An 11,735-nucleotide genomic window follows, 5' to 3' on the forward strand; every position below is an offset into this window, starting at 1 on the left:
CCACATATAAGTAGGATACACTTCAAATAAGAGGCTGTAATCACATGTACAGTAGGCTTTAGTTTAGTAAAAGATGTTGCTTCTTGTAGCTTGTATCAATATAGCATCTCCAGCTGTAATATCAAGAAAGCAACAGTGGGAGGCGCACGAGCTGTATGCTTTTCCCCCAGCCGAGCGTGCTGACATCAGACTCCACGCGCACAGCGTTGAGCTCGTGCGTGCGTCCGTCTCCATGCCACGACTCGCTCTTTCGTTCCATCTTGTGAACGGCGCATCGGTGAAGCAGCACCGCGGCAGTGTTTACAGTAGGCCGTCGGTGTTTACAGGTTTTCATCTTGGTTTTTGACAGTGTTCAACTGCGAAGGGGTTGCACAAGGGCTTACGCTCTGCCTGCAGACTGAGCGGGGTAAGATATAACCACGTCGCTCGTTAGGAGGTCTGCGACTTTGGCAACAGCGCTGCACTTAATGATGATTTGTCATGGTATTCCGCGGTGTATTTGGTTTTTATCAGTTTACCAGACACAGATTTATTTTTCGCACCCGGGGGCAGATATCACAGACTGCTTGCGCAAAGTCCGTAACTGTTTACAGTGGTGAGACACAGCAAGGCTGACAGACAGTTGCGGCAAATCCAGTGTGCCATTTAAGTGTGACTGTGGCATACCGTTATGTGTTCAAGCTGAGTTCACCTTCGACCAAAAAGCAAGCACACCTTTGATTGACGCTCATGAATTAAAGCCATCAGTCCCTCTTTCTTTCACTTCTTTCCTCTTTTACGTAGGCTATACACACGCACCCGTCATTTTGATATAGGTCAATAGAAATGTCTAAGTGCAATAGAAGTTTCAAGTTCCAAACTGTTGGTTAAGTTTCAGTTACGAATGGCAAGTTAAACCATTCTTCATTGTAGTTAGACATCAACAGGCCACACAAAGTTTCAGCCACTTTTTGACCATGGATAGCCTTAATTACTGAGTTAATATCATTTTAGTTTTTAATAAGGGAAGTAAAAAAATGAAAACAAGCGGACACATTTTCTATTGTATTATTATTATTATTATTATTATTATTATTAGCTATATTTATTATAGTGACATTTCAGGCAATACAAATATGTTAATCATACTTTATTTATTAAAGCATGAATATAAAAGTATACTCACTAGTAAGGCATATATTTCAAGATTTTTTTCCCAATTAGGCCTGATTTCTGCGTAGGCGTTCTGTGTATCCTCGGAGATTAGTAGGCTACTAGATTCTGGATAAAAACATAACAAATTTAAATGCATGCTAGTGTAAATGTATAAGCACTTGACTACATTTTAAGACTTACGCAGGCTGCATGTGTTCTGCGGATCCTCGGTGATTCTGGAAAGAAACGTAAAAAATGTAAATGTCTATTATGTGCTTATTTCACATACCGTAATTATTTCATGCATGTATTTTAGTCCTATTAATAACTTTCATAAAGAGTGGATAGATCACTGCTTGTTGTTTATTGCTGGACTGTGAAAACTGAATGTAAATTGTTATGTTTCCCTTTCCCTTCTTACAATCATACAAGTTAATTTTCTGTATGGAAAAAATAGGTTGTCGTATATTGTAGCTACATTTATCATGAGAATTTTGTTGGGGTGTTGTTTTAATATATATATTTTAAATTCTTGTATTTATTTTGCAAGGAAGTGGGTTTATACATATACATTCTAAATGATCTCACTTAATCTACGTAATTACATTTCAGGATTTTGGGTTAGGAGCCAAGGATGTATTTAAGATTTTAACTTTTGGTTCTTTCTTTCCTAATACCTGAATATGTTTATATTGTATTATAGATGTAACCTACAAATTAAATAATATAAAATTTTAACACAAATGTTTTATTCAAGATTGTGTGATATTCTGATGTAGGCATACACAGCACATTTGTGAAAGTCAGAAGATACAATTAGACGCGCCAGAACATTTAACTTCTTGCCCCAATAAAAGACGTAAAAGCAGAAAAGCCTAACATTTTGTCCCTTATTTTTAACGAATAGGATGATTAATTATTTTATAAAGATGCATTATTTTTATGTTTCTAAATTATTGGAGAGAATCGATAATTCATGGAAACATTGAATAGGCTAATATTTACAAAAGTGATGACATTCTAAGGTTGATGCATATAATTTCAATTTCATAACAGTTCGATTATGTTAAAGAAATAAAGATTAATTAAAAAAATATTAGTGAGTCAAATTTCGATTTTGTATTTGCAAAATAACCTTGAGTTTGGGCAATATTTCAACAACTAGGCTACGTGTAGGCTATAATACTGTAACTGATACAAAATCAATGTGATGCATTTTTATATTTATTAAACGTGTTTTTTTTTCTTTTATTATTTTCTTCTTCCTTTTAAACGAATGTGGCTATTTTAATCTGTATTACATTGTCAAAAAGTTTGCGGACTATCTACAAGTCAAAAGCAATGCATTTAGATTTAATTAACAATATTGAAGAGATTTTACCAAATTAATTATAATTTAGTTTAGTTTATTTTTTTAATAAATTAACAAATAAATGACTTTGATAAATTTTTTAATAGCATCGCACGAAATTGTATTTTTTAGCTAGGCCTATAAAATATATGAGAAGCGTTACAGCTGCATTGGAACAGTTTGCATTAGACCAAAGTGTGTTTCTTTTTATTATTAGTACCTCGAAATAAAATGTTCTTCCTGGTTATTGTCACACAACATTTGCATATTATTGCAAACCGCTTCAGTATGAAATTATTTTCTAAAAAAACGTACATGTAAATAAATAAATGTAGATAAATTAATAAATGGTATTCTAAAATTCACCCGTTTTTAAAACGGCATAACCACAAACGCCTTTAGACTGTTCTTAGACACATTCTTCTCAACATAAAGGCGGAGCTGTGTTTGAATTGAATCGGGAACGTCAGTTTATCTTTGCAAGTTGCCTAGTTTTTTCGATATTAAAATAAGAGGTCGACCAATACAAAACAACAAATATTCAGGTATGTTATCTTGTTTATAATGAATGATTTGCATGTGGTATCAATGCATAACGACGTAGTTACGTCAAACCTGTTAGAGAAAAACAACTCAGTAGTCTATAGTGGTATGTAGCTATACCACCAACCTGAAGAAATGTTAAAAATGTCATAACGCATGCCTTTGCCCTGTGCACCCATCTTAAAAGAGCTAAGAAAGCAAACGTTTTATTTAAAAATCTCTTTTGTTTAAAACACTAGCCTAATAGGCTACTTATTGTATCAAATGTATTTCCAACTATACTTTTATTCGTGTCGTGACAAAGCAGCCCACCTTTTCGATGACTGACTGAAGAACGAAAAAGTTAGATAAGCCTGTGATTAAACCGGTCGGGTTGCATCAAAACGTCCATTATGTAAGGTTGGCAAATTCTCGCAAACTCGCGTAAATTCCAGGGTATTCTTCTGTGAGATCAAAATGAATTAGACAAAATTTGATTAATTCTTATGCAGAAAAATAAAATAATATCAGGTTTTTCCCGTTTTCCTGCAATATTCAATCTACAATGCAATTTTTTGACCTGCAAGCAAAGTCCCAAGAGAATACCAAGCACATTAAACTCAGAATATAGCGCCTGTATCGACGGTCAATGTATTTATAGGTAATATATAAAGTGACTCATGTCTCTTTATATATTAGAGACTCGTTTTTTTTTTGTTTTTTTTTTTTATGTGCGGAGCATTAGCCCACCTTCTTTAACAAACCTACAGTAGGATGTGATTAGGCAGTAGGACAATAATGCAAAGCTTTTTTACGATTTATCTACGGCGAAGGTTATTCGGCTTAAATGGCCATAACTTGCACGCACATATCTGAAGAGCGCTCGTGTTCTCTCCACACAGATCTCGCGAGAGCGGTGGCGTGGCTGGTTGGCAGCAGGCTTGCAGTAAGACAGAGGGAGAAGGCAGGCAGCATCATGGCGGACAGAGACAGTGGAAGTGAGCAGGGAGGAGCAGCCACGGGCCCGGGTGTCGGTTCCATGCACCCAGTGACAGGAGGGGCGGGCTCGGCTTCCGGGCTGCAGCACGAGACGCAAGAGCTCGCCTCCAAGCGGGTTGACATCCAGAACAAGCGCTTTTATCTGGACGTAAAGCAGAACGCGAAAGGCCGCTTCTTGAAGATAGCTGAAGTCGGGGCCGGGGGAAACAAGAGCCGCCTCACTCTCTCCATGTCCGTCGCTGTCGAGTTTCGTGACTACCTGGGGGACTTCATCGAGCACTATGCCCAGCTGGGGCCGAGCAATCCGGACTTGGTGCAAGACGAGCCCCGGCGGGCGCTGAAGAGCGAGTTTTTGGTTCGGGAGAATCGGAAGTACTACATGGATCTCAAGGAGAACCAGAGGGGCCGGTTTCTACGGATCCGACAGACCGTCAACCGGGGGCCCGGTTTGGGATCCACGCAAGGCCAGACGATCGCTCTTCCTGCGCAGGGACTTATCGAGTTTCGCGATGCTCTCGCCAAACTCATCGACGACTACGGAGTGGAGGACGAGCCCGCGGAACTGCCCGAGGGAACCTCTTTGACTGTGGACAACAAGCGCTTTTTCTTTGACGTGGGCTCCAATAAGTACGGGGTGTTCATGAGGGTAAGCGAGGTTAAACCCACCTATCGCAACTCTATCACAGTGCCCTACAAAGTGTGGTCCAAATTCGGAAACACGTTCTGTAAATACGCAGACGAAATGAAAAAGATTCAAGAGAAACAGCGGGAAAAAAGGGCATGCGAGCTGCAGCAACAGCAAGAAGAGATGCATGGAGACGATGGGGACGAGGATTGATAGTGGAGGGAAAACATGCAAAAAAAATAATAATCAGAATAACATAAAGAGAAATTATACGTATGAGAAGTTTACTGTAAAAAAAGAGAAAGATACATAAAGATTTAACTGTTTAACTCCAAGGGAGCACTACCCACAAAAAATACAACCACCTCCACAAACTGACAGTTGAGACTCGCCACCCATCGCTGGATGTTATCCACTTACCTACCATTAATACAATAAGCGGCTGCTAAACAGAGTAATAACATTATATATGAACTGTGTTTCCTACTTGATTACAGCAGAACTGAGCGTTATTTCCCTTATTAACCCAGAACTTTTTTACACGTTCCAAGTGTTTGCAATGTTCAAATGGAGTTATTGCAGAGTTACTAGGAAACGATGATGACTTCAGCACAAATCAGATATTTTAGTTTTTTTTAAACAAAATTTAAAGTCACCCGAAGAGGTTATCTTGGTAGCCATGCCACTAGATATTACAAGCAGCAGCTGAAGGCTTGCTAGGAATCTGGATGTGATAATATCAACCTGTTGATCAGTCCCTAAGAGATACAGAGTGGTCAAACCATGCAAGGTTACTCAAGAAAAGTGTAGGAAAGAGTTGGCTCCATCTTTGACCTCTTCACAAACGTTCTGAGGAGTATTACCAGTGTATTTTTTTAATTGAAGTTATTGTCATGCAGATGATATGCTATGTATTTGTGTCTCGTTGTCATGCACATTGTATAAAAAAGGTACTTGATAAACCGGAGCAATGGCAACAAACGAAAGAGCTCTTAAAAACATTTTTGTAACGTGAAAAGTTGCATCCCTGTTATACCAGACCCCTCGATACACATACAAAGAGTCGTATGAAAATACTAATGTAGAAAAATATACAAAGTATGATTTTGTGAATCAGATGTATTTCAGTGGAGAAGAGAACATCCCACGTTTTTAGTGGGGGATTAGACAAAACAATCTGTAAAAGGGTTTAAAAACTATATATATCAGTCTACCAATGAGAGTATGAGTGGCGCCAAGGAATGCTGTAGTTGCATGTTAACCTGTACACAGCCACATTGAGGTGGATTTCTCAATGTTTGTCCTCAAGGACTCTTCTCTGTGATGGTTTCAATGTCCATAATGTCAATAATATTTGTTCAGGTAATTGAATTCATACCATTTTTTCCTTCAAGGAATTAGTTTTTTCAAGGTGTGAGATGTACATGATAAGATATTATCAACTCTTTGACTGTTTGATCAGACAATGAAAAACCCTTTTTCCATGGGGGCCCTTGAGGACCTGTGTTGGGAGACCCTGACTTTAATGAACGTGTTGGGGAGCATACTCTTCAGCATTAAACATCCTGGTGCCTTACAGACTCCGCATGCTTATACACTGGCTAGTGCTTTGGATCTAAGTTTGGGTTCTTGTCTTTTTCTTTTTTCCTTTTCTTGTCTGTTTTTGTTTGACCCTGGCCCTCTTGGATTCTATTGCATAACTTATGGTCTGATGGGCTGGCTCGGTTCCTTAATGAGAAGGAAATCATTGTTTGCAGGTTTTAAAGCGATACCTCTCATCTCGACTGGTTACTCAGACCTTATGAATGGAAATCACCTAGTCAGTTTCCCATACATAAACACTACAAGGTGTTAGTAACCTTGACAAAGCAGATGAGCCTTCCCTTAGTTTATCAAATGCCAGCTACATGCCAGGCACACTTTATCGGGAGGTTTTTAACTGAAGCCTCCATAGTTTGGCAGTAATGTGTCATTTGTCACAGACCAAAAGCCTATTTTGGGGGTGTGGCCAGCATGTATTTTTTTTCCCCCCTTCCTTCTAACTTTTCGGTGTTGCTTCACATTATTTGTCATTTTGGAAACTTGGGCTCTCAAAGTTGTTGTTTTTTTTTCCTCGCTCCTTTTCATTTTATTTCATCCCAGTGATATATTTCATTACTGTGTGCAATATTGAAAGTGCCAATGTTGGCAATATATGTATATCAATTAAATATATAATTAATATTTGAAAAGCATGTGGCTGAATTCCATGTTTATTTCTTCAAATGTTTTTATTTCTTTAAAGCCTTTTATCTGCACATAAAAAGGTCTGTATCTGGAAAAGAAACCAATTTTAATAAGCAAGCTTCACCCAGTTTGGTGAAGTGAACACATAGCAGTTATCTATTCGGTCTGCACTTTTTTGTGAACATTCATGTTATCAATGTGCCCGTTTCATCTCTGTTCCTCTTAACGGGATGGTTCAGCCAAAAAAGAAAATTATTTCATCATTCACTAACCATCATGTTTTTCCAATCCTTTATAACTTTTTTCTTTTTTGGAACAAACAAGCAAATGTTAGGCAGAATGTTAGCCTCAGTCACCATTCACTTTTGTTGCATTCTTCCCCCCCATACAATGAAAGTGAATGGTGACAGAGACTGAACATTCTGCCTAACATCTATTTTTGAGTCAACATGATCACACAGGAAGTTGGCATGTTGTTTCAGAGAGTTCTTGTACCCTAGGATTGGCCACATTATGCCGACTCTCTGACATATATGCATCAGCTCCAGTTTATTTACCTTCCCGTGGCACTACCAGAAGCATGTTGCATAAGCATTGTGGGAGACCTGGGTTCATATCCTAGGCTGAAACTAGGAAGTAATTGCGTTTGCATAATCAGTGACGAGTGCGATTTGGAGGTTGCTTTTTTTTGGTTAGGTTTAGGGGGGTACAGTTTATAAAATATGCATTCCTCTTTACTGTATTACAGCCTGTACAGCTGTAAACATCTCGCTTTTGGCGCCCCTCCATGGACATTTCACCCAGAAAATAGAGCTCACATGTGCCCATACGCCCAATAACACTTACCGCTTTGGCCACTAGGGGCAGAGTTTCGCATTTCGGTAAGCACAGACCGATTTTAACTAAAGAAAAGTCAGCCTACTGTTTCCAAATTCACTGTGAGATCAGTCTGTTTGAGTTCCACAGATGAAATAAAAGTCATACAGATTTGGAACACCATGCTTATTTTCATTTTGGGGTGAACTGTCCCTTTATCATGGGAGGGTTGTGTGTCATTGTAATGGTCACTTGAAACTATGGGGGTGTTAAGGCCTTTGGGTAAGGGGCAATCAATATGTATCCTTAATTTCCTTCACAAACATACATGGGAAGATTCTAATGAAGGTGTGTGATGACCTCTTCTGTTTCAGTTGTCGATGTCAGTAGCACATTGCTTTTCCAGCTGGAGATAATGTCTGACCAATGTTTGTTTGAAACTTATCTCAACAAGGAATTCCTTGTGCAGTTTTTTTTTTTTTCCTTTATCTCTTAACTTATGTTTTCTTCCCTTTGCAAAGAGGATCACTGAATTACTTATTCGGCGGTTATGCGTCAAATATAATTTATGTACATTTTACAAATTAAAAAATTAAATAAAAAGAAATGTTAATTTATCCACCTCTCACGAAAAGAATGTTCAATATAAATGTTTCTATTTTTCTTTTTCTCGTGTGCACTTGTTCATGTAGTGGTTGTTTGCTGAGGTTAATACAAGGTTCTGACTTCAATTAAGTTTTCTCTGTGTGTACACACATTCATGTAGCATTTTTAAAGAAACAGAATATGAGCATTTCTTGTACCGAGTCTGACCTAAAGCATGCAGACCAACCGTACTGTAATAACACGTGTCATTTGATGCAATCTCCTTTTCCTTTATGGGTAATGTTGGTTGCTTCCAGTGGTTAACCAATGTATAATGTGCACTACAATAACAGTACATTTTCTAAGGATGTGTGATCATATCAAAGTCTTTTGTCGTCTTATATTTTTTCAAAAGTATATATACCTTTAAGAATGTGGGGTCTTAGTTTAACAACCATAATAGCATCACATGTTTTAGAAATTATACTATTTGAGCTGCAGTTCAATGGCAGTTCTGTTGAATGTATCCTGAAAAAAATCATATACATTTTTTAATTGAAGAACAAGTCTTATTTCATGTCTTAATTGTGCCTTATACCGTCATTTTACTAAATCTTCATGTTCCCAAAACATTGCCGACTTGATTCTCCAGATTTCATTTGAATTGGATCTGTTGCTCTCTTCATGTTATATATATTTTTAAAATAACTACTGATATGTGTTTGGTATAGCAGATTTGTGATGTATTTACTACAAAACAAACCAACAATTTAGTTGTCGGGTTCTCTTTTCTTTTTTTTGTTTTTGTTTTTTGTTACATTATTATTATCATTATTATTAAATAGCATATTATCATGCATAGAAATGTCTTAAAACAACTTAAAAACACTGTTGACCAGATAATTACCCCAGTATTGAAGTAGCTGTTTTTTGTTAATCACGTGAAATGCTGGAATTGCTGATGGTTATGACAGTCTACCTTTTCATGATTGTACTATAAAAATTTCCTTCTTTTGAAAGAACTGAATTTCAAAAATTGAAATTGAAACATTTTCATTAAATAACTTTTTTTTTTCAGCTAAGTTTTAAATTGTAAATATCCTTTTTAATGAAATATTTCATTTTTAATTCATTTTTCCTTATGTCCCCTCTTATATATTATATGTCAAGGCAAAGAACTGTTAAAACAAATCACAACCACTAACCATAAAAAAAGTCTGGTTGAGTAGTCATAAATAAATCATATATAACAAATAATAAACAACTGCAACAAAATTAATAAATATAGACATTTCAAGGAACGCTCTGGCCTGGGAGCACATCTGGTAGCATTACCGGTCCTTTAAATTAGGTTCAGATATTTTCTCAAAAGAACATCAAACAGTTACCTGAAGTGACTTATCCAGACCTGTTATTGATACTGAGCGTCTATGCGAGAGAGGCGATTTGTATCATTGTTTGGATTGTGAGTTATATCGTAGTTTAATGCTCACAATTTTTTCCTCAGCGGAAAGATCAGAAATATTGGTTCGTCCCTATTATAATCAGTGAAGCTGTTCAATAAAGCTGTTTTACATGACCTGCGGACAAGGAAAGGATTACAATTTTTTGTGTTCCTAATTTGTGAGTCGTTTATGATAAAAGCATCTGCTAAATTACTAAATGCGTAGCTTCATTCATTATAATGGGAGCGATCTATAGTCACTTTTAGAGCTCTACCTATAAAACTAACAATTAGTTGACATAAATGTTGTTCACCTACCAGAGATATGACGTGTGCTACAGTTGTTAGTACTGCACGTATCCAGCTTTCTCGTTTTACTGCAGCAGTTCAAGCATTCATTTCATTTGCATTTTTCTGAGATCTAAACACTTTAATTTAGTTATAGTTCCATGCATCCAGAGATCATCCAGCCACCGAACAACATGGTCCACATTTTAATAATGGCATTTTATGACAATTGTGTTAACATTAGTAACGTTTTTCGTGTTAAATGAATGAAGCACCTCCTGCTCCTTTTGAATGACTTTGACAACTAGAAGGAAATGTTCAAGGAACAAAGACGTCACTTCCTTAAACCAACAAATAGTCCTTGAAATGGTCTACAGTGTAAAATGGTTAATAGTCAGTGTAATAAGAAATCAGAAGATTTACCTTTATTTCCACCGTTATAACTTATGATCAGTTGGTGGCCCTTTCACAATTTATGTGGTATTCTCAGGGCATTGGAGCAATGATAAGTACAAAGCTTCAAGTAAATTTGCAAAATGATTGCTAAGATACAGCCTCACTAGCTGTTTGGCATCTTCACCAGCACATTTGCTAGTGTTTATGGAGAACAAACACCAAAATCAATTTGATGACTTTTTTGAGGAATGGACTGAAAATTATCTGAGCCCGTTTTATGATTTAAGATTTTGAAGGGGGAACACCAAAAAAAATTAAAAAATTAATGGGACACAAATCAGTTCAAAATGGGGAAAAGCCTAAGGCCTTTTTTTAGAATAAATCATAAAAAAAAAAATCATAGTTTTCCAAAAGCCTTCTTAGTATAGAGAGAAGAATCATGACTTAAGTTTACTTCTAGAAATGTTATAATATTTGACTTTTTTTGTAAAAGTACATATTTGACAAAGATCTAAATGGTGGAAAATCTGGTCTGGTGAAAAAAAGCACCCAGCATTCAACTCAGCATGCCCCAAGGAATCAAAGAAAGACTTCAGTTTTTGAACATTTGCTACAAAAGTGAAAAAGAAGCTCAAACATAAGTGAAAATTTAAACAGCGCTAGACGGTGCCCAAACGTTTTCCTATAAAGGGCCAAATATCAAACTTGATTGAGGGCAGTGGGCCAAAAGTAAATGTTGCATATATCAAACTGTATTATTTTAAAATTAAATATTAATACTGCAAAACACACAGAACTCTAAAATTGTAATCATCAAGTGTCCTATACTTGCACAATGCACATAATTGATTTCAATATAATTTTTATGTATGTTGTGTCTCTTTCTCATTTGTGAGTCACTTTGGATAACATGTCTTAAAACATGGTTACTGTCTCTTTAAGAACAGCACGTCTCACTTTTAACACACGGTAGTTCTGTGCAGTTTTGCGGAGTTTTGGAGAGATGACTATACAATGGCATGACGTAATACTATCAAGTAGTATATTGTTTTGTGACAAAGAAGATATTAAAGATATTTCTTATCATAGACCTAGGCTACACACTGTCCTGGATTTCACTCAGTATTAAACTGGGACTGCCATATGTAATAGGATTATTTAATTAAACAATGCCGTAAAATGTTTTTGCGTAGTTAATGCATTTAGCCTACTTACTTTTATTTGACATTAAAACTGTTTTCATGTTGTGATTTCAAAAAATGGAATTGTAGGCTACTTTTGCTTCTTTTCTTAAGAGGCGATGGATTAAGGCTGAATGAAAGGAAATAAAAACTACGAAGCACATTTCT

General features: G+C 36.6%; 1 protein-coding gene across 2 annotated transcripts; it reads left to right on the plus strand.

Annotated features, from left to right (window-relative positions):
* The first annotated feature begins 217 nt into the window (after window positions 1–217).
* Window positions 218–6,865, plus strand: LOC127431264 (transcriptional activator protein Pur-alpha-like). Of its 2 annotated transcripts, none has more exons than XM_051681638.1 (2): window positions 218–406; window positions 3,910–6,865. In XM_051681638.1, exon 2 carries the CDS (start codon window positions 3,984–3,986, stop codon window positions 4,842–4,844), a length of 861 nt encoding a protein of 286 aa, XP_051537598.1. In that variant the 5' UTR covers window positions 218–406; window positions 3,910–3,983; the 3' UTR covers window positions 4,845–6,865. The 2 variants fall into 2 exon arrangements, with proteins under 2 accessions (XP_051537598.1, XP_051537597.1); XM_051681637.1 differs by lacking the exon at window positions 218–406 and adding an exon at window positions 2,881–3,030.
* Window positions 6,866–11,735: the final 4,870 nt, after the last annotated feature.

The sequence above is a fragment of the Myxocyprinus asiaticus genome, chromosome 40 (assembly GCF_019703515.2).
Source record: "Myxocyprinus asiaticus isolate MX2 ecotype Aquarium Trade chromosome 40, UBuf_Myxa_2, whole genome shotgun sequence".
NCBI lineage: Eukaryota > Metazoa > Chordata > Actinopteri > Cypriniformes > Catostomidae > Myxocyprinus > Myxocyprinus asiaticus.

Excerpts from the sequence above, each read along its gene's own strand:
- LOC127431264 (XM_051681638.1), top strand. The coding sequence starts at position 3,984 with ATGGCGGACAGAGACAGTGGAAGTGAGCAGGGAGGAGCAGCCACGGGC.